The sequence below is a fragment of the Acinonyx jubatus genome, chromosome B4, assembly GCF_027475565.1.
Source record: "Acinonyx jubatus isolate Ajub_Pintada_27869175 chromosome B4, VMU_Ajub_asm_v1.0, whole genome shotgun sequence".
NCBI classification, from domain to species: Eukaryota; Metazoa; Chordata; class Mammalia; order Carnivora; family Felidae; genus Acinonyx; species Acinonyx jubatus.
The window spans coordinates 16,978,016-17,001,774 of record NC_069387.1 but is presented as its reverse complement, the minus strand read 5'-3'; the positions used below and the strand labels follow the sequence as shown (position 1 = coordinate 17,001,774).

At 39.4% G+C, this 23,759-nt stretch overlaps 1 protein-coding gene and 1 pseudogene across 4 annotated transcripts in view; both read left to right on the top strand.

Annotated features, from left to right (window-relative positions):
- NSUN6 (NOP2/Sun RNA methyltransferase 6) overlaps positions 1-23,759 on the top strand; it is a 72,572-nt gene that overhangs the window by 2,930 nt on the left and 45,883 nt on the right. For 3 of the 4 annotated variants that reach the window (XM_015077830.3, XM_027073557.2, XM_015077831.3), the window contains exons 3-5: positions 1,642-1,721; positions 14,430-14,539; positions 16,331-16,484. In XM_015077830.3, the coding sequence (XP_014933316.1) occupies positions 1,642-1,721; positions 14,430-14,539; positions 16,331-16,484 (344 nt within the window). Of the gene's footprint in view, positions 1-1,069; positions 1,128-1,641; positions 1,722-14,429; positions 14,540-16,330; positions 16,485-23,759 lie in introns of those variants that run through there. The other variant, XM_053225366.1, reaches the window with a different exon arrangement.
- LOC128316292 (60S ribosomal protein L23a-like) lies at positions 3,046-9,461 on the top strand (annotated as a pseudogene).

Below are 23,759 nucleotides of genomic sequence, written 5' to 3'. Positions count from 1 at the left end.
TGACTGAGTAGGTCACTCAGCTCCTCTGGCCTCAGTTGCTTCATCATTAAAATACATATGAAGAGATCTGTTCTAACCCTAAAAGTCTGGTTTTGTAATAAGTTATCTGATTAGTGTGTAAATTAAAAGTAAGATGCAAGCATAATCAAAGGGCTTTTATTTATATATTTATTATAGGCTGTGTTATTAGTTTAATGAAGATGTAACATTAAGAAATCTTCAGAAAATTGTCACTGATGTTGATTTACTTATTGTTCTTTAATCTCATTAGATTTATGGAATGTTTGTTATATCGTCTGTAAGAACAGTTTTATAAATTTCAAGTTGTGAGAAAATGTGTAAGAACTACCCGCTATGGGATCTGAGTGTATGAGACCCAAACTAGTGTAATAATAAGACTTGTAGAAAAAGTAATCCGATTTTGAATATTGATAGTGATAATTTTATTGAGAGTAATGACAGTAAACAATTCCTCCAAGCAACTAAATGTAACAAGTAACAAAATATAAGCAGTTCCTCTGAACAACTAAAATTAATACTCTTATGCAGTCATGTATATGTTTTCAGGTAGTAGAAAGGAAAGTGTTCTGAGGCCCATCACAACTGTCTATAACTCCTGCAGATCCAGATTATTTTCTTTTCTAGCAAACTTCCTGGATCTTACATATTCTAGTATTCCAGTCCAGTGGGCCTATAGCATCTAGTATACTAGTAACTAGTATCTAGGATAAGGCAGACATTGACTACGGATGGGCTTTGAGTCTCTTAAAGGTTAAGAGTAAGGCAGAAGGTTGACCCCTAAGCACTAGATAGGAAATTGATGGTAGAGCAGTACCTACTTCTCGCAGGAAAGGGGTCTCAGACTATTTATTTTCTTTCTCCTTCTATAATCCAAAACTCATGTGTGTCCTAAAGAGATGTCCCATATGGGATTATGGAGGAGTGGGTGCTTTGTCTCCCCAGAGTTCTCTGGGCCCCATATTGGGATTTAATAATTTAAATTTCATCTGGCTGGTGAGGATGTGGCGAAACTGGAACCTTCATACGTTATAGGTGAGAATGTCAAATGGTTTGGCTTTGGAAGACAGTTGGGAAGAGATGCACATAACTGGTTCTCCTGAGACTGTGTGAGTTGGCCTCAGCACCTATACTCCTGGCCCTGCACCCACTTCTAGTCTGAAGACCCAAGTGTGATAGAGGATACTGAAAATCCTGAACTTTTGCCAATAAGCATTTCTTTTCCTCACCAAAACTGACATGGCATCCTGTATTGATTGTATATAATAAATAATATTAATCCTAATCTTTAATGTCCTGTTTAGAGTTTTTCATTGAAAGAGTACTGCATGCAATTCTGTATTGGATATATGTTTTCAAAATAAGTCATTTAAGGTAAATACGGGTTGGCTTTTATAAAACCAAACAGTAAGCAAAATTGAACCTTAGGAAGACATAGAGAAGAAGAAAATATGCAGAAAATATAGTTGTTTTGAAGTCTTTGTTCCATAGTATTATGTGGAATAAAGTGAGAATAGCCTAAACCAAGCTTCATGCTCTGCTAGATAATGACACTGAAAAGCTCTGTAAGTTGAAATTTATCAGTTATATTGATTGCTTCATACTTCTGTTTACTTTTAACAGCAATTTAATGGATTAAGTGTTCCTATTCTCCAACATCCAGACCTTCAGGACGTCTTACTCATTCCTATTATTGGACCTAGGTTTGTAACTTTTCCATTTCCAATTAAATTCTAAAAATTTGTCACAGGTTTTTTCTTACTGTTGGATGATGACACTGAGTTTCTGTATTATTAGCCACTTTGTATAGATAGACAAGAATTCACAAGTTCAAAAATGCCAAACTTCATACTGTGTCGTGGGAGATGTTACAAAAAAGACTAGGAATGGGCCCAAATACCTTGAAAGTAATGCATTTTATGTCCATTTGGTGCAATGATTGGTTGTTTTTCCTCCTCCTGTTTTTTTTTTTTTTTAAATTTGTTTGTTTATTTATTTATTTAGAGAGGGAGAAGCAGAATCCCAAGCAGGCTTGGGAGCCGGACAGCCCAGAGCCCGACATGAGGCTTCAACTCACGAACCAGGAGATCATGACCTGAGTTGAAATCAAGAGTAAGGTGTTTAACCGTCTGAGCCACTCAGACACCCCAGTGTGGATTCTCTTAATACTATAAGTAAACAAATGAAGTGACTTAGAAAGTAGGAGGAAAGGGGCGCCTGGTGGCTCAGTTGGTTAAGTGTATGACTCTTGTTTTTGGCTCACGTCATGACAGTGTGGAGCCTCCTCAGAATTCTGCCTCTCTGTCTCAAAATAAATAAATTGAAAAAAAAACACAAAAAAACAAAGAGCTTCCGCTGCTAATATAAAACTTTTTTTTTTGAGCTACACAAAAATGCAAAGCAACATATTTGCTACATTCATAGGTGATATGTTTGTAAAATTTTATTCCTTAATCCACAGTTACATTAAATTATTGTGTATGTTCTGTAGAACAATGTTCTACTCATTTATGTATTTGGAAGACACGTTTGAAAATTGGGGGAAAAAAGCCTTTTCATATTATAATAGGAATTCATTTCCCCAGAACATTTTAAATCCCTAATTATGGTTTAATTTTTTTGTACCCCTATGAGTTTTATTAAATAGAAAAATGCTTGTTTTGTGAAAGCTTTAAAGTAATTTAGTAAAGCAGTCAATAGTAAGGCAGTGGTTTAGTAAGTTAAGATTTATCTGTGCAGTGAAACATGGCCTTTAATGGGGGAGAATTATATGTATCAATAAGAGAAGAATTCACAATTATCAAAAGGAGGTTGCCATGCATAGGATAATTACAAATTTTTTTTTTTGTAATTACAAAAACAACTATACATTTATGTATATTTACATTTAGAAGTCTGGAGGCTTTAACGAACCCAACTTTTTTTTTTTTTTAAATAAAGTTACTTTCTTTAAGTTTATTTGAGAGAGAGAAAGAGAGCAAGCAAGCATGCAGGGGAGAGAAAGAGAGAGAGGGAGGGAGGGAGAGAACCCTGAGCAGGCTCTGTACTTCTCTGCACAGAACCCGATGTGGGGCTTAAACTCACATCCTGGACTATTTTTTTTTTTCATAAAGTTATTTTTTTTTTAAGTTTATTTAATTTAAGGCGGGGGGTGGGGGAGAGAGCGAGAGCGAGCGAGCGAGAGAGAACTCCAAGCAGGCTCTGTACTATCAGCACAGAGCCTAACTCAAGGTTTGAACTCACCAACTATGAGATCATGCCCTGAGCTGAAATCGAGAGTCAGATGCTTAATCAACTGAGCCACCCAGGTGCCGTCATATCCAACTATTAATAGAGGTTAATTCTGAGTAGTTAACTCTGATGAGGTTGGATTAGGAGAAAAGTGGTAAGAGGAGATTTTCACTTGTAACATTTCTGTGTTATATTTACTGCAAGTATATTTACTGTAAGAAATACTGTATGTATTTCTTTTGCATTAAAAAGAAGGAGTTTTTGAGTTCCTTATTTTATTTCTTAAGGTGAAATTTGCAGGCGGTGAAATGGAGAGATCTTAATTATGTGTATCATTGGCTGAGTTTTCCCAAATTTGTATAGCTATGTGGTTGAGATCCACCTCAATCAAGATAGAAAGATGTCCATAATTGTCCCTAATTCTATATAAAGCTATTTCATTTTTTTTTAATAGCTGCATACTTAAAAAAATTTTTTTATCCTTCTGTTGATGGACATTTCATTATTACCAACAGTAAATATTCTTAAGACGTTTCTTTGTGGACTTGCATAAGCATGTCTACAAGATAAATTGGTACCCCATGGAATCACTGGTTCATTGGTCTGTGCATATTTTAGTTTGAGACCTATTGCCTTCTAAAACGTTTTACCAGTCAGGAGCACCTGGGTGGCTCAGTTGGTTAAGTGTCGACTTCAGCTCAGGTCATGATCTCATCTCATGGTCAGTGAGTTCCAGCCCCGAGTTGAGCTGTGGGCTGACAGCTCAGAACCTGGAACCTACTTGGATTCTGTGTCTCCCTCTCTCTTGCCCCTCCCCGACTTGTGCGCTCATGCGTGCACACTCTCTCGCTTGCTCTTTCACTCTCTCTCTCTCTCAAAAATCAACGTTAAAAAATAAAAAAAATAAGTTTTACCAGTTAATGTTTCTAGCAATATATGAGATTCTTAGATCTTAATTCTTTTTCTCTCTTTTAATGTTTCTTTATTTTTGAGAGAGAGAGCAAGAGAGAGACAGAATGTGAGCAAGGGAGGGGCAAAGAGAGGGAAACACAGAATTCAAAGCAGGCTCCAGGCTCCACACTGACAGCCCAATGCAGGGCTTGAACCCACGAACCACGAGATCATGCCCTGAGCCGAAGTTGGACACTTAGTCGACTGAGCCACCCAGGTGCCCCTCAGATCTTTTATTCTTGCTAATACTGGCTATGTTAGCTCTTTTAAAATGTGCAGATAATTTAATTATTTTCTGAATTTAGCAACCCTTTCATCCTGTTCCTTGTGATCTAGGCTACTCATCAGAACATTTGTGAACTAAAAAACACAAATGATGAGTTACAACAGGAAAGTATTCAAAAGTCATTTAGGAGAATAGATTCACATACCTACCTTTCACTTCTAAAAGGAGCAAATCCATTCTTTTTGTTTTTAAAATTCATTATCACTATTATTACCTTATGAGTTTCCACTATGAAAAATGAGGAAGTTCTTAAATTTTATCCCCTAAAACCTCCACCAGCCAGTTTTTATTTACTGTGTTCTTTAGCATTGTAGAGGTTTATAACATTGTTATTCTAGAAGCACAATTCAAATGGATGCAGTGCTTACTTTTAATTCTAATAGTTCATTTCTGAGTTGTCTTGATTGCTCTCTTGGTTAGCAAGTATAGTCCTTTATCAGGTGTGCAGCCCGTCTGCTTCCCGTCTCCAAAATAAGTATTCTCCTCTCCAAAGTATTTACTTTCTTGCTTGAGAATTGCCTGTTGCCTTTATATTTAAACAATAGGTTGACTGATAGTGGTTTCAGGTCCCAAGTTATTTCCCTTAACACTTTGTAGACATTGCTTTTACAGCGTCAGGGCGTCAAGTGTTGCTGTGAAGAAATCAGAGGCCGGGGTGCCTGGGTGGCTCAGTTGGATAAGCCTCTGACTTCAGCTCTGGTCATGATCTTGAGCTTTGTGGGTTTGAGCCCTACATTGGGTCTGTGCTGACAGCTGGGAGCCTGGAGCCTGCTTCAGATTCTGTGTCTCCCTCTCCCTCTGCCCCTCCCCTGTTCACACTCTGTCTCTCTCTCAAAAATAAACATTAAAAAAAAAAATTCAGAGGCCAAAAAAACATCCTGTCTCCCAGCCCCCCACAAGAGTAGTTTTTGCTTGGAGATCTATGAATTCATCATTGAACTTTAGAAACTGGGCTGGGATATAGCTTGATTTTCACTATTCTCTCTTGCTCTTTAGTCAAACAGTATAACTTTTTAGTTACAAGTCCACCGGTAGTTCCGTGAATATTTTTGTTGTACTTTTCTATATTCTCTATTATAAGGACCCTAGGACTCTGTAGGTTGGATCTCCAGTGCAGGTATTCCTGTGTTGGGGCACCCCAAGATAACCAACCCTCAGGTGCTGTGATTGACAAGAATGAGTCAGGATTCAGCATGTTGTAGTGCTCCTGGGGAAGACTGATTACACAAAAGGATACAAAAGCAAATCTAGAAGGGAAAGGTGCATGGGGCAAAGTCTGGAAGAAGTCAGGTACAAGCTTCCAAGAGTCTTCTCCCCGATGGACTTATTAGAACATGCTTAATTCCTCTAGCAACAAATTGTGACACGAGTGAAATAGTTGCCCAGGAGGGCAGCTCATTCCAGTAGCCAAGGTTTTTATTGGGCGCTGGTCATGTGATCACCCTCTGCCCAGCATGTACCAAAATTTCAGGCTCCCAAAAGGAAAACAGGTGTTCAGAATAAAGCACATTGCTTATACAAACGGTTTAGGAATGCCCTATCACGAAGATGGAGCCGAAGGTGAAGAAGGAAGCTCCTGTTCCTCCCAAAGCTGAAGCCAAAGGAAGGGCTTTGAAGGCGAAGAAAGCAGTGCTGAAAGGCATCCACAGTCATAAAAAAAAAAAGAAGATCCGCACGTCATTTACCTTCCGATGGCCCAAGACACCGCATCTCTGAAAGCAGCCCAAATATCCTCGAAAGAGCGCCCCCAGGAGGAACAAGCTTGACCGCTATGCCATCATCAAGTTTCCCCTAACTTCCAAGTCAGCCATGAAGAAAATAGAAGACAACAACACTCTTGTGTTTATTGTGGATGTCAAGGCCAACAAGCACCAGATCAAACAGGATGTAAAGAAGCTCTATGACATTGACATTGTCAAAGTCAACACTCTGATCAGGCCCAAGGGAGAAAAGAAAGCATATGTTCCATTGGCTTCTGACTATGATGCTTTGGATGTTGCCAACAAAATTGGGATCATCTAAACTGAGTCCAGCTGGCTAAATCTAAATATAAATTTTTTCAACAACAAAAACAAACAAATAGTTTAGTAGGGAAGGTTTTAAATCAGTGTTGGGAACTGTTTCTCACAGTCTTTTCCAGATACCAACCAAGGGCGGACCTTGCAAGCAGGCCTTTCTAAAAATAGCCGTCTGAAGCCTGTTGTGTTCTTATTTCAGAGGCTTTATTATCATTTTATTTCCCAGTTCTCTATTTTGTTTTTTTTGAAACCCTCTCTTATCTCGGTTACACAACAGAAGTTAAGAACATTGCTTTAACGGATTGAAAGTATTTATTTTGAGAGTGCTAGTGCACGAGCAGGGGAGGGGCACAGACAGGGAGACAGAGGATCCCAAGCAGGCTCCATGCTATCAGCACAGAGCCCGACGCAGGGCTCAAACTCACAAACTGTGAGATCATGACCTGAGCCAAAATCAAGAGTTGGACACTTAACTAAGCCACCCAAGTGCCCCACTATTTTCTGTTTTTTATCTTGTTTTTCTTATATACCATTTTTGAATTATTCCTTTTACTTATTTTCAAAAGTACAAAGACATATTTGGAGGTTTTTTCCTTTGGTTTTTGTTTGTGTTTTGGTGTTGTAATATTGTTTTGGCTACTACCTATGTATAGGTCCCATGTTGAATGAATCTTTTCTGTTTATTATTCATTGAGTAGAAACAGTTACATTCACGTAGCTTCGTCTCCTTTGTAGTTTGCTCAAAAATGTTATAGAATACTCTGGTTTCTCTTCAGATCGCATAAAAATGTTATAGAATGGGGTAAAATGTGTCCCTAGACGACTAAACAGATGTGTTTTCTGGAAATGCTTTCACCAAGTTTTCCCTAGCAGCAAATTTCTAGTCCTGGTGAGTGGAGCTGATAAAGGTTGAGGCTTTCTGTGAAGACTTCTAGCTCACAGCTTTTTTTGTACGGGGCTTTAAATTGTGTTTCTGCCTGGTTAACTCTGGCGAGGAGCATTGCTCTTGGTTGCTCTTCCCCTTCCCTTAGCTTCTTCCAGGAAGTTTATCCAGATTTCTCAGGGAAACACAGACACCTGCTTGCCAGGGTTGACAGTCCTGTTCCTCTTTCAGCTTTATATGCTGTGAATGGGGTACTGACAAGACCTTCTCAGATCGTCTTTTCTCCACCTGGACCCCCCTGTCCTGGTTCTGAGTAGTAAATACTTGATTAGGCCTCCAGGAGCCTTTCCTTTTCATACCCTGTTGAGGAACTAGGTTTGATCCACATTTCCCTTTGTCAGGCAATTATTCCTCCTCATTGGGAATATAGCTAGCTGTCCCTTAGTTTTATTATAAGTGGCATGTCCTTCTCGGATTGATTTGTTTTTCTCCATTTCTGCAGACTTCAGAAACAGAAATACACACACTTACTCTTTTCCTACTCTTTTACAAGATGCTCAATATCATACAGTTACTGAAAATACCAAAACAGGGGTGCCTGGGTGGCTCAGTCGGTTAAGCGTCAGACTTTGGCTTAGCTCGTGATCCTGCGGTCCATGGATTCGAGCCCCACATTGGGCTCTGCTGTCGACACAGAGCCTGCTTCAGATCCTCTGTCCTCTCTTTCTTCCCCTCCTCTGCTTGTTTGCATGTGCTCGCTCTCTCTCTCTTTCTCTCTCTCTCTCTCTCAAAAATAAGCATTTAAAATTAAAAAATCAAAACATAGAGGTTAAACTTTGTTTGTAGATAGTGAGCAATTTTAAAAGTAATTTCTCACCATAAATTCAGTTTCCCTCAGGTTACTTAACAGGCTACTTAACATGATACTTAATACTGATGAAGTATATTTTAATGTTGGGAAGATCTTATCATTCGCAACATAATGAAATTGAACATAAGGTGGTGATGCTGCATTTGATGGTATCCGTGTCAACTTTAGTGAAAAACCTAGAAGAAAATTGAATGTCAGCCTTCACTTGATATAAGAGTGTTTTTAGGGGCACCTGGGTGGCTCGGTTGGTTGAGCGTCCAATTCTTGATTGCGGCTCACGTCAGGATCTCACGGTTTCTGAGATCAAGCCCCACATAGGGCTCTGCACTGACAGCAAGAAGCTTGCTTGGGATTCTCTGTCTCCCCCTGTCTCTGCCCCTTCTTCTCTCTCTCACTCTCTCTTTTTCAAAATAAATAAATAAACTTATTTTTAAAAAAGTGTTTTAACATCCTGTCCCAAACAGCATTTTCTAAAGACTGCATTTAGATTAGTAGAATTTTTGAGGTTAATATTCAGTTCATAATTTTTAAGAACCTCTCCATTTTTTTTAATAGTGTACCTCCCTTTTTGACAAAAATCTCAACAAAATATTTTTTAGCAGTTGTGAAAATTTTTTCTTTCCTTCACAACTGAATAGCTAATCCAGTAGCATAAATCTCTGGAGATCCAAAGGAGGCCAGATTTGCCTCTCTCAGCCTGCGTGATTTCTATCTTTCTTATCTTGCTAGTATCAGCACTTTAATATTTCAGTTACTATTTATATGAAATAATATGGTACATGCAATAGAATACTCCAGCAATTGCACAAACATTTATGATGAAAACAGATGGCAACCCTGCTGAAAAATATTTGTTGGAATGCAGTAATATGTAACATCTTAAAATTATATTCATTATCTCCTGTTTGGTGTAGAGTTGCTAATATGTGCAGTTAAAAAAAAATGCCAAATAAATAAGTTTATGTTTTTATTTATGTTTTAGTGGGACATTCTCATAATCTCAGTTTTTAGTTCATAGACCCCTCATTTTTAAAGCTATTTTAATATTTTTTTCCTAATCAGAGTACCTTCATTCTATTTTCCCTTTTATTTGTATGACTGTGCTATCAGAAAATCCACTTCAATGGTGTTGATTTACTCCTTTATTTGTAAACATTGCAATAAAAAGTCAAGCTTTTGGCAGGTTTTATGGCCCTGCATCAACTTTGACATGTCCTTTTATCTTTCCTGCCTAAAACTCTCCCCTTCAGGAAAGCTGAATTACACTTCGATACTTGTTTTTGTACAGTTAGTCCTAGTGTTGAGGGATCTCCAAGACCACTCCCTGGTTTGATGACTCTCTAGTATGACTCCTAAGATTCAGCATTATTTGTGACTATGATTTATTGCAGTGAAGTCATCTGAAGCAGAATCAGTGAAAGGAGGGGGCATGTGGGAAAAAGTACAGGGTAACCCAGTTGAAAGCTTTACAGAATTCTCTTCCAGTGGAGTCACACAGGAAACAGTTCCCTCAGCAACAGGTTTGACAACATGAGATGTTACCAGCCAGAGAAATTTATGAGAGGCTCAGTGACCAGGATTCTTATTCGGGGGTGATCATGTAGGCACTCCCTGCCTGGTACATGCCCAGAAGGAAATTCTGGTCCCCCAGAAGAAAAGTCAGTGTTGGCCATCAACCTTATTATTTATACAGACAATTTAAGCATAGTGAGCTATTCTTGTCAGGTAACCGTGAGTACCCGCCTGAAATCTAAGTTCCCAGATGCCAGCCAAGGACCAACCTTATAGCCATGCCTTCCCAAGGAAGGCTAGCTATTCAGGCTTGCTATGTTAACTCTATTTTTTTCTTTGTTTCAAGTTTTAATTTAAATTCTAGTTAACATATAATATGATATTGGTTTCTGGAGTAGAATTTAGTAATTCATCACTTATGTATAGCACCCAGTGCTCATCACAAGTGTCCTCCTTAATACCCATCATCCATTTAGCCCATCCCCCACTGTCCTCTCCTCCAGCAGTCCTCAGTTTCTCCTTTATAGTTAAGACTGTCATAAGGTTTGCTTCCCTCTCTCTCTTTTTTTTCTTTCCTTCCCCTGTGTTCATCTGTTTGGTTTCTTAAATTCCACATGTGAGTGAAATCATATGGTATTTGTCTTTCTCTGGTTGAACTTATTTTGTTTAGTGTAATACACTCTGGCTCCATCCATGTTGTTGCAAATGGCAGGATTTCATTCTTTTTTCCATAGTCTTTCCTTCTGTCCTCTCCATGAAATGGTTATCCCCATAAAATATTGTGATTCACACTACAAGTTTCCATGCCACAAGACATTGTTTGAATTGGTGCTACGTGGAGGACCCAAGGTTTTACAAAGATGAATGAAACGTAGTTGTTTCATTTAAAAACAGAAAACTTTGGTGTGAGTCAGACCGTTAACAGTGAAGGTGTACATGAAGTGCCATCAGAGCACAGAATAGGAATGACTGAGTAAAAGAAAATTGGTAAAGGTTTTCTGCAAGTGGATGTTATTTCATTGGAGACTTGAAAGTGAGCAGGCAGTAGGCTGATGAGGTAAGATGGGGGAAGGGTATGCAAGGTGGAGAGAAAGAAGTATGGGGGTGTGAAAATGTAAGGTGGCTCATGACAAAAGTGGTCAGGTTTGTCTATTCAGTTGCTTTTGCAGAGAGGTTGGTGAAAGATGAGGTTGAAAAAGTTAGGGGAGGCTGGCTGTCAAATGTAAAAAGATTTTTTCAACTAAGGAATATTTAGGGTTTTTTTTTGTTTTTGTTTTTGTTTTTTTTTTTTTTTTTTTGCGCAGAACATAGGAGCTAAAGAATATTAGTGGTGCATAAAGTTGTTTTTCAAACTGCATGCAGATCACGATCCATTAGTAGGTTGTAAAATCAATATAATGTCTTTTTAGTATTTTATAAAAGAAATGGGATATTATTTTGTAACGTATCCTAGTGCATTGCACACAGTGAAGATGTTTCATGAAACATTTGATACATACACACGCACCTACATATGTGTACTGGGTTGTGATAATAAGTGCATTTGTAACATTGGGTTACAGTCCAAAAAGTTTGAAAAAATTTTTGAAAGCAGATGAATTGCAAGACTGTAAACAAACCATTTCAGAGTGTTGTATTTCCAACGATATGGTGACCTAGATAACCTGAAAATGTTTCTGCTACACACAACCTAGGAATACTAAATAAAAAATAGGCCAGAAGATGCACACCTGGGTGGTTGAGAATGTGAGTGAGATATTCAGGGATTAGAATGAAGAGTAGAACTGAAAACAAAGCATGTGAGTTCATATTTAGGGTTGGGGGATGTGGGAGGGGAGGTAGTTAGTTGGTCTACTAAACCTAGGGCCTTTTTCTTTTGTTGGTGTGTCTGTGTGTGTGTGTGTGTGTGTGTGTGTGTGTGTGTGTTAGAGCACGAGCAGGGGAGAGGGAAAGAGGGAATCTTAAGCAGGCTCCACACCTGGCACGGAGCCCCACATGGGGCTTGATCCCATGACCTTGGGATCTTGAGACAAAATCAAGAGTCAGATGCTCAGCCGACCGAGGCACCCAGGCTCCCCTAGGGCCTTTCATTTTAATAAGAGGCTCTTAACCCTAGGAGCTGAGAAGTATCCAGCAGTCAGTGCAAGGCAATAATCAGGAGTTGATCTCTCTTGTCTTAGGATCTGGGTTGAAGAAGACAAATCTGAGAATGTGGAGCTATGGTTCATACCTCATAAAGGTTTGGAATTCAAATTCATACTACCCAAGTGGTCTTGAAACCTGCAGTCTGGGAAATTAACATAAAAATTTGATCCCAAGCCAGTTCATGAGGTGCTTGGCAAAAGCCAGGCAAAACCACTCTTGAGTGACACACATTCAGTGCTGGCCACACACATTTCTCATGGTTGAATGCTATATACTAAGATTCAAACCTCCATAAGTGAGAACAGCATATACAGCAAATTGAAGGATCCTATTTCCCCCTGAACTTTAGCAGAGTAGAGCTCTCTGGTAGAAACTTAAAAAAATTTTTTTTAATGTTTACTTATTATTGAGAGAAAGAGAGCGAGCATGAGCATGGGAGAGGCAGACACAGAATCTGAAGCAAGCTCCAGGCTCTGAGCTGTCAGCACAGAGCCTGACGCAGGGCTCAAACTCACAAACTGCGAGATCATGACCTGAGCCAAAGTTGGATGCTTAACCGACTGAGCCACCCAGACGCCCCTCTGGTAGCAACTTTAAAATCAGAGTTCTTAGGGGTGTCTGGGTGGCTCAGTTGGTTGGGCATCCGACTTCGGCTCAGGTCATGATCTCACTGTTCACAGGTTAAAGCCCCATGTGGGGCTCTGTGCTGACAGCTCAGAGCCTGGAGCCTGCTTCAGGGTTCTGTGTCTCCCTCTCTTTCTGCCCTTCCTCTGCTCACGCTGTCTCTCTCTCTCTCTCTCTCTCTCTCAAAAATAAATAAATATTAAAAAAATAGATTTGGGGCTCCTGGGTGGCTGGTTATGCATCCAACTTTGGCTCAGGGCATGATCTCGCAGTCCGTGAGTTTGAACCCCGCATCAGGATCTGTGTTGACAGCTGAGAGTCTGGAGCCTGCTTCAGATTCTGCATCTCCCTCTCTCTGCCCCTCCCCTGCTTGTGCTCTGTCTCTCTTTGTCTCTCAAATGAATGTTAAAAGAAAGAAAAAAAAAGAATAGAAATAATGGGGGAAAGACAATATTCAAAAGTGTAATACTAAGAATTTTCCAGGATTTATGAAAGACATGTAAGAAGTACAATGAGTCTGAAGCCAAAAATAAAAATAATTCCATGTCTACTTCAGAATGAAACTGCAGAATGCCAAAGACATAAAGAAGATCTGAAAATAGTCAAGGGTGAAAAAGCCAAAAAGCTATTTCAGTAATTAAGTCAAGAGCTGATGTAGGTCCAGTGTTGGAGGATGGGTCCAGAAGACCTGTCGGAGAATTAGAGGTGGCATGATTTGGTAACGCAATATATGTCAAGTAAGGAGGTTTAGGAAAAAAGGGATTTAAAATAATGTTGAGACTTCCGGTTTGGGTATTGAGGCAGATGACACTCTGTTCAAGATTGGCAACAGAAGGATTGGAAGATTTGGGATGTGCTAAGGATGAAGGAGTGGATCAGAGAAAAGTAACATTGTTTAGGACTTGGTAAGCTTGAAGTGACTAGGGGACACCTACATACAGTTACCTGCAGGTGATGAGAAACACCAGTCCAGGGTCTAGAAAGCCCGAACATACAAGTACACAGGTCATTTTTGTAAGTGATTATTGAAATACTGAGATTGCCAAGGGGTAGAATGCAAGGTGAGAAGAAATGCAGTATGTTTTGCAATGTGGGGAATAGACCTTTTCAAGACGTAGATCGAAAATGAACAGTGAGAATGTAAGACAGGAGTGGAATAAAGCTGAGAAGCTTAGTGAGATTTGACCATCGGGAGATTATCGAAGGAAGACAGGACACACACAGTTATGCTGCAAGGAGTTTTGACAACACCTGTGAGATGTTGCCAACCAGGGTCGCTCATCAGAGACTCAGTGCTTTCGATTTTTATTTGGGGCTGATCACCTAGGCACCCCCTGACTTTTGAAAAAGTCTTTTCTGTGTGTTAGAAGTGACCCCCAGGTGTTAGTTGTCTAAGGAGTGCATGGGAAGTGAGAAATTGGAAAACACTCAAAAAAGTTGGACAGTAAAGGAAGACTAAAAGACATCTTTGTTTTAAAATACAAACGGTTTACCATGCAGCAGTATACCATTTTAGAAATGTTTTATTGTCTGTTTAGGGTCTTTTTTAGTCTTTGAAGACAGGGACTTTATTTTTCTTCCCTCCTAATGCTGTTATGAAAACAGCAATGCTCATTAAATGAGTAAGCAGTTTTTGGTGCCACTTTATTGCCTTCCACCAGATGGACATCTTTCTATTTTTTCTTTTCTCAAGTGTGTCCCACCCTGCTCTCTAAACTACTTTCTCTGTATTCAGCTTTTTTTTTATAGCTTGCTTTTTCTTAGTTATCCATTAGTGGGATTATCTTAGGACAGTCAAGACTAAAGAGGTTTTAAGGGTTTAGGTTGAGACATTAAAAAGTTTGGTTGGGGGTGTATTACTCTGTTAAATTGCTCATCTTACATCCCTAGGAGGAATATAAAAAAACAGCAGTGTGAAGCAGTTGTGGGAGCACAGTGTGGCAATGCAGTGTTAAGAGGAGCCCATGTCTACATTCCCGGAATTGTGTCAGCTTCGAAATGTAAGTATAATGTTTAAGCGTCTCTGTAAAATAAAAGATTCTTTAAAATCCGTGTGCATGATCAAATGGAAACTTTATTTAACTATCACTCAGATGCATTTCAAGTTTATCGGATATTTTCCAAGTTTTACGTTTGGGATAGCCAGCGAGAGATTTATCTGATACGGTCTAACAAATTTGGCATCCATGTAAGGTCTGCCAGTTTTTTCCTTTCCTTATAAGGGTATGTGAGATGATCTTCAGAGGACCGTTACTGATTAATAGAGTGTAAGATGTCAGTGAGATTTTATTTTGTATTCTTAAGTCCATTGCCCTCAGACTTCTGTTGTCACTGTGTGGGTAACCTTCAGTACCTAGAATTTTAATATTGGAGTAAAAGTCAATATTCTTAATTTACTCACTCAGTTGATGACCTGTTACATTATGCTTAGTAAGTTAGTCACTGTGGTTCAGTCCTAATTTATTGGGCTTGAAATCAAGAGACAGGGGTTTTGATCTCTTGGTAAGCTATTCAGTCTGTGGGCTTCAGTTATCTTGTCTGTGAAATAAATAACTTGACCTACATTAGTGTATGCTAAACTACTGCCCACTGGCCAAGTCTGGCCCATGTCTGCTTTTGCGTGGCTCACAACTGAAAATGGTTTTTCCATTTTTAAAAGATTGTTTTAAAACTCAGAATATGCCAGTAGACTTGATGTGGGTCACAAAGCCTCAACTGCTTACCACCCTTTACAGAAAAAGTTCACTGACCCCTGATCTGTGTGAACAGTTCTAGCTCTAGCTGATCTGCTACTCACTACTGTGGTCAAGTTAATGGGCTAGACAAATTTGTGGCAGGCTAGGTCTAAGAAGAAGTGGAATACAATTTCCCATTTTGAAAGTCAGGATGTATTACTGAAATTAATGAAATGACTATAAAAATCAGACTTAACCATAGAAATAAATTCTGTACTCTGTAGTTTCAAGGTGTTGTGAGTATATACACATGTATATGTATGTGCGTGTATATGTGCACACATACGTATATATGCACACATGCACACACACATATATATATATGAGTGAATGTTTGTGCTTATCATTTATATCCCTGCTGTAACTGCTATAATAGGAAACCTGCAAAGAAATAACAGGGTTGTGGGATTTAGAAAAATTTCTTTAAGGGATTTGAGGAATCGTTTTAAAAAAAAAGTGAAAACGGAGGGAGAGGAATGGGGATGTGGGGTGAGGGTAGGAGAAAGAGAGAGAGAGGGAGAGAGGGAGGGAGGGAGGATCCCAAGTAGGCTCCTCTCTGTCGGCACATAGCCCAACGTGGGGCTAAAATTCATGAACCGTGAGATCGTGACCTGAGACGAAATCAAGAGTCAGGCCCTCAACAGGTGCCCTGGGATCTTTTTAAAGGAACCTTAGAACTTTGAGGATTGAGCCAAAGATACCAAAATTTAAATGAAATTTTTTAGGGAATGTTAGGTTTGGAGAAAATAATTTAAGTAGGAGATACCTTCCTTTTCTGCTTAGCTAAATTCTTCCAATTTAGATAGAATGTTTTGAAGACTTTTATTTTTTTGTTTTCCTAGAAAAAAAGTCTTCAGTTAGATTTATTGTTACAGAACATTTAAAAGCAAAAAGCAGTATTTTCTGTAAGGGGTTATTTTGAGATAATGAGCCAGTTTAGACCTCCATACCCACTCGTGATGCCCTTTCATGTCCCCAGTCCAGCTTAAAGAATGTTCACTATTCTCCTACCAAAACACAGTTTAATTAGTATCATCTGGTTTTCTTCTTTCTTAGTTATGAAAGCTGGAGATGTTATTTCTGTATACTCTGATATTAAAGGCAAATGTAAGAAAGGAGCCAAAGAATTTGATGGAACGAAAGTATTTCTTGGCAATGGGATTTCTGAGCTAAGCCGCAAAGAAATCTTCAGTGGGCTACCTGAACTGAAGTATGTCGTCAAGTTTTGTTTGGGGGAAATGTACATCCTTTCTGGTGATTCAAGGAAAATAAAAACAATGTCAAAAATAGATCTAGTTGCATTATAAAATTTTGTTGGTATAAATTCAACTGGAAAATAATCGTTGAGTGCGTATTTCCATGGTTTTTGAAAAATTACTTTTAGGTGAAAGAGTAGGTGCTTAGATTAAAGGGCCCTGAGTAATCACATAATCACACTGTAGTTGTCAGTTTCAGTTTTCCTTGTGAATTTTATTGATTTAAAAATTGTTGCATCTTGGGGAACAGTACTCATCTTGAAAAAGGATAAATTGTGACCTATCCAGAGCTTTTTAAACAATCTGACTTTGTGAAAGGAAAAGCTTATGATTTTAATAAAAATTAAAAAGCAAAAAATTTATATTAAATTTTTACCAGAAAGCCACATGGCTACTTGTGGTCAAGGATTAGTGTTTGGATTTACTCAAACCAAATTAAGATACAGTTATTGTTAAATCATCTCAGGTTGCTCCTGGCTCTAAACACATCAAATCTGTGGACAGTCCAGAGTCTGCTTTTGCTTCACGTTTCGGCCTAAACTGTTTAAGGAGTTCTTTGGACAGCTCCATTACCCCACCGCTGACAGCTGATGTAGAGGTACTGAAAGCTGTGCATTTATCCGCGGAGAACTGGACCATGTCCCTGATTCCTGGAACAGTTTTCATGTTGCCGTGATTTGGGTTTATGATTGAAATTACTTCTTCAGAAGTAACAGATTATTGGATTAGCTAACTCTGGAAAGCAGGCGCTTTCCAAATGGCCAAGAGCAAATATTTTATTTTTAGACGGCTTATGAATATGAAGATAAAGCATATGTATGTTGTGTTTTTCTTTGGGTCTGAAATAAGGAATCAATGCTTTGACTGCCTCCTTCAGTTCTGTTGTTAGTAGTACATGCCTCATCCTCTTTGTGTGTGTGTGTGTGTGTGTGACTGGCTTCATTTTTTTTTTCCTGAAGAATAATTGACATACAATATTGTATTTCAGGTATACAGCACAATGATTCAGTATTTATATGCATTAGAAAATGGTCACCACAATAAGGTGTTACCATCTGTGGTCACGCAAAGTGGTAACAATATTATTGACTGTCTTTCCTATGGCATACCTTACATCCCCATGTTTTATTGATAACTATTTTATTTTTAAATTTTCCTTCAGGTTTATTTATTTATTTTTGAGAGAGAGTGAGTGAGTGAGTACAAGCGAGGGAGGGGCAGAGAGAGAGATCAGGAGACACAGAACCCGAAGCAGGTTCCAGGCTCTGAGCTGTCAGCTCAGAGCCCGACATGGGGCTGGAACCCACAAACCATGAGATAATGACCTGAGCCGAGGTCAGACCCTTAACCAACTGGGCTACCCAGGCACCACTTTTGATAACTTATTTAATCTTATTTGTAACTTATTTAACCCCCATAACTTAATCCTGGTAACTGATTTATAACTGGAAAATTAATCCTTTTCACCTATTTTATTCATTACTGTCACCCCCTTGCCTGTCGTACCCATCAGTTCTCTGTATCTATGATTCTGTTTCTATTTTGTTTCGTTTGTTCATTTGTTTTTTAGATTCCACAGTGAAATCATAACAGTATTTGTCTTTATCTGACTTACTTCGCTTAGCATAGTACACTTGAGGGCCATCCATGTTGTCATGAACGGCAAGATTTCATTCTTTTTTGTGACTAATATTCCTGTGTGTATATGTATATATACCACATTTTCTTAATCCATTCATCTATCAGTGGGCACTTTTCTTCTTGTGATTGATTTCTAGTTTCTCGCAACTGATTTCTAGTTTCATACTGCTGTGTAGGAAGAGAAGCTTGATGTGATTTCAGTCTTGTTAAATGTTAAATTTATTGAGATTTGTTTTGTGGCCTAACGTGGTGTATCTAGGAAAATGTTACATGTACACTTGAGAAAAATGTGTAGTCTGCTGTTTGGGGATGGAATATCCTGTATGTATCAAGTCGATCTGGTTTGATGTGTTCTTAACAGCTGTTATTGGATTATTTTCTGTCTGGATGATCTATCCATTGATATATGTGTGGTGTTAAAGTCCCCTATTACTGTTATTAATGATTCTCTTTATGATTATTTAATGTGCTTCTTTGTCTCGTTACAGCCTTTTTGTTTTAAAGTCTTTTTTGTTTCATATAAGTGTTGCTACCCCAGCTTTCTTTTAGTTTTCATTTGCATGGAATATTTTTTTGTAGCCTTTTACTTTCAGTCTGTATTTGTCTTTGGGTCTGAAGTGAATCTTTGTAGTTAGCATATAGATGGGTCTTGTTTTTTAGCCATTCACTCATGCTATGTGTTTGAAAAAAATTTTTTTTACTTTATTTATTTTGAGAGACAGTGTGAGTGGGGGAGGGGCAGAGAGAGAGGGAGAGAGAGAATCTCAAGTAGCCTCCCCAGCACTGTCAGCGCAGAGCCTGACATGGGGCTAGAACTCATGAAACTGTGAGATCATGATCTGAGCTGAAACCAAGAGGATGCTTAACCGACTGAGCTACCCAGGCGCCCCCACTCATTGCTTAGATCATTTATATGGTACTTATTGCCATTTTGTTACTTGTTTTCTGATTGTATTTGTAATTCTTTGTTCTTCTCTTGGGACTTGATGATTTTAATATTATGCCTGGATTACTTCCTCTTTTTTGTGTGTGTACCTATTCTAGATTTTCAGTTTGTGGTAACCATGAGATTCATACGTAATCTGTATATAACAGTGTATTTTAAGTTGGTGATTGCTTAATTATGAACACATTCCAAAATCACTACATTCCCCACCCCCACCCAGCAGCATTTTATGTTTATGCCATCATATTTTACATCTTTTTATCCTATGTATTTTTTATCTAAATTATTATAGGTATAGGTGATTTTACACTCTTGTCTTTTAACCTTCAGACTAGTTTTATAAGTGGTTGATCCACTACCTTTACTATATATTTTCCTTTACCAATGAGATTTTTTTTTCTTTCATATATCTTTATTTCTAATTATGGCCTTTTCCTTTTTGCTTAAAGAAGTCCCTTTAATATTATAAATTTAATTTAGTGGTGATGATCTCCTTTAGCTTTTGCTTCTCTGATAAACTCTTATCTCCCCATCAATTGTAAATGATACCCTTTCTGGGTAGAGTATTCTTGATTGTAAGCACTTTGAAAACATTGTGGCACTCACTACCTTCTGGCTTGCAAAATTTGTGCTGAGAAATTGATAGCGTGATGTGCAGGGTAGGGGGTGGGTTCCCTTATATGTAACTAATGCTTTTTTTTTTTTCTTATTTTGTTGCTTTTAAGATTCTGTCTTTATGTTTTTAATTTTTGACATTTTTAATTATAATGTGTCTTGGTGGGGATATCTTTGGGTTCATCTTTTTTTGGATTCTTTGTTTTTCCTAGACCTGGATGTCTGTTTCCTTTGCCAAATTAGGGACACTTTCATCTACTATTTCTCAAATAAGTTTTCTGCCCCTTTCGCTCTCTCTTCCTCTAGAGACCCCAAGAAGGGGAATGTTAGTGCACTGATGTTGGCTTACACGTCTCTTAAACTATCCTTAACACTTGTAATTATTTTTTCATTTTTTTGTTCAGTTTGGGTAACTTTTACTACCCTGTTTTCCAGATCACTGCTCTCTTCTTCTATATCAGTAATCTGCTGTTTATTCCCTACAGTGTATTTTTATTTCTGTTATTCCTCACCTCTAATTGGAACTTTCTTATATTTTATTTTTGTTGAAATTCTCTCTGTGTTTATCCATTTTTCTTCTGAGTTTGATGAGCAGTTTGATGGCCATTACTTTGGACTTTCTCTTGGGTAGATTGTTTATCTCCGTTTAGTTTTTTTTCTTTTGTTTTATTTTTTTGTTTGGAACATATTCTGTGTCTCCCCATTATGCCTAACTCTATGTTTATTTCCATGTATTCTATAGTTCATCTACATCTCCTGGTCTTAAAGGAGTGGCCTTATGTAAGAAATGACCTGTAGGGCCCAGAAGTGCGATTCCCTCGTGCCGACCACCAGACGCAGGTGCTTCAGGGGTGTTCCCTGGGTGGGCTATATGTGTCCTCCTCTTGCGGCAGCCCCTCAGTAGCTCCAGGTGCATTCTTCCCTCCCTTGCCTGGTTAGCTGGAGGCCCATCCCTGATGGCTGCAGGTGTGCTGGTGGGTGGACTTATCACCCTGTAGACTGCAAGGCCCTGCTGAGGGCTGGGGTCGTATGGGGTTCTCAGTGGGATGCACACCGTGGCTTTAGCGGTCTAGAGGGAAATTTCAAAATGGTGCCTTTCATCCCAGCATCAGCAGGGCTGCCCCCAGTGTCTTACCCCCCAGGGCGAGTCTCCTCCATCCCCTTCCAAGATTAGTAAGTAGGTCTACTTCTATGGTGCATGTGCTTTTTGATCTGGCTCTGATCTTTTTTGTTCTTTTTGATGTGTTTTTTAAATCTGATCTGAAACCATTTGTACTGGTTTCTGGGTTGAGTCTGTGTGGAAGGCTTTTTTGAGTGGGTTTTCCTTTCCCTGTGGTTCTGTAATTTTCCTGGACCTACTTCCTGTTGGTTTTTAAAGCCAGCTGTTTTGGAAGCTCATCTCTCCATGCAGGATCCAAGGGTTGGGTTGCCTGATGTGGAGCTTCGATCTCTCCTCAGGGAGATAAGATTCCTTGAGGTCCCTTCTGACCATGGAATGTTGTTCCTGGGGTGTGGCTTTTTCCTTATCAGGAATGTATCTCTGCCATTTCTACCCATCTTGGTGCTGTCTCTTGTTGTGGGGGCTCTGTTCATCCAATCTCTTAAGTCCCCTTCAGAATGAATTATGCCATATGTAGCTGCACATTTGTTGTGTCTGTGGGGGGAGGTGAGCTCAGGATTTTTTATTCTGCCATCTCGAACCTTCTTCCACTCTTCTCTTATATTATTCAGAACTACTACACTGACAGACTTTTCTGAGTAATGTTTTTTGGTGGGAGTAGCAGGCAGCCATCTTTCAGAAAACTCTTTTGTAAACTCAACTTTTAAACTCCGCATCCAGTTACGCTGTTAGGATTTCTTTCTCTGCCTATGTGAGGAAAAGCATGCTTCCATAACCAAGGAACACTGTGCATACACAATGTTTCTTGTGGAATTTTAGAACTACGTCAACTAGTAGCACTTTGTTATTCGGTTGGTAAGTTTGCACCCTTTGGCTTCTTGAATTATAGCAGAGTTGAGTCTTAGACTTCATAGAGGTAGATTAATTTATTAACAGCCTGTTTTGATGAGATCTGGTGCGTTGCATTATTATATGGAGACACACCTAACAAAAAAAGTTGTATTTTAAGTTAAATACTGTATGGACGAACGTACTTGTGCTGGTGGTCAGAAGGAGATAACCCCAATAGCAGAACTTGAAACACTAGGTGGGAACTGGATTAGAAAGGCAGGCCTATAAATGTTAATGTTTTGAGTATTTTTCAGAGGACTAGTGTCCTGGGAGTCACAAATTCATTTAAATTACAAAAGAGTGAGCAGGTGGGTCGTGGCATTCAAGGTGTTCCATAATGGATTCGGACTCTTGGCAGGGGTTGAGGTGTTGATCAAGGTCAGTATACCAGTTATACCAACAAATGACTGACTTTTGAATGTGAGGCTGTGACTTTTCAGAAGGTTCCTTTGTATTTTTTCTTGTCAGGGACAGCAACTGTGCAGGAAGTGGCTAGATTTGATCCCAGCTGGAGCAAGGACCAAAGACTGAACTGATTAACTAACTCTCATTAAAAGTAGAGATGCAGACACATCGAGGGAGGATAAAAGGGATGGGAAGGGGGAGAAAGGAGTTCATATTTACTGTATGACAAAGATGTTAGAACTGAGTGGACATCATAGTCATCTCACTACGATGGCCAGTCCATGAATAGCTACAGCAATTATTTCACTTCAAAGGGCAGTATAAACTTATCCTTCTGAGGCATAGTAATAATTTGGTCTTTGGGTTCCTGGCACACAACTCCCCAAGTCCTTGGAATCTCCGTAGCGATGAGTGTCTTCTGTATGGTAATGAGAAGACTGGTAGCTGGGGGTCCCTAGGTAGCATCTAGATGGCACTAGCGAGAGGAACCAACCATGTGGTTAGAAGGTTGGAACTTTTAGCTCTACCCCTGGACATCCAGGGTGGGAGAGGGCCTGGAGATTCACTTAATATCCAGCAGTCGGTGATTTAATCAATCATGTCTGTGTAATGAAACCCCCATAAAAACTCCTAGATGGTGGGCTTCAGAGAGCTTCCAGGTTGGTAAACACATGGAGGTGCTGGGGGGAGGGGGGCGGGTGGTGGTGATGCATGCGCCTCTCCCATACCTTCTGCGCATCCCTTTGATTTGGCCAATACTAACTTGAATCCTCCATGGTAAACTAGTAATACTAAGTGCTTTTTTGAGTTCTGTGAGTTCTAGTGAATTTTCAAACCGGGGAGGGCACTGTGGAAACCCCCAAATTTATAGCCAATTGATCGGAAGTCCAGGCGGCACCTTGGGATGTGCAGCTGGCATCTGGAGTGAGACCAGTCTTGTTGGATTGAACCTTTGCGCCTATGCAGTCTCCCGATAATCCCAGGCAGTTAGAGTCAGAACTGAACTGAATTGCAGGACCCCTGGGTGGTTTGAGAGAAAACCTTGCACATTTGGTGGCAGGAGCGTTGTGAGTAAAATTAGCCCAACTACCTATGTCAGGCAGGGTGCAGATCATTGGAATGGATGCTTCTGCTCCAGGATTGGTTCAGAAGCTGTGAGTTTGTTCTCGATGTCCACACTTAGATGCTATACGTGTACTCCTGCACCTGGGTTCAATCCTGTTCTCATCCTTGCCTTTATTATTAGATTGTGCTTTTTCTGTGCCCCTTAAATCCCTGGAACATGGTGTTGATTGGCTTTTTTTTTTCCTCTTTGTGGTGTGGCCTGATACGCCAGGCCATGTTTGGCATTCTCTAACTATTTGTGTACTTCCTCTTGCCTTTGATAGTCTCTGACAGCCTCTGTCAGATTGCGATGTTTGTCCTGATGAATCACCATCCACCATGTTCTCCTGGGCCCTTGCACTTCCTGCTCTGATCATTTCCCCTGCCCCTTATAAAATGGGACAGAGCTCATTGTAAGGATTGTGTCAGTACTGGGCAATTACTCTCTAAAGAGTTGAGAGGAGAGTTGTATGGCATGTTTGTTGTTTCTTAGCATCGGCATGACTC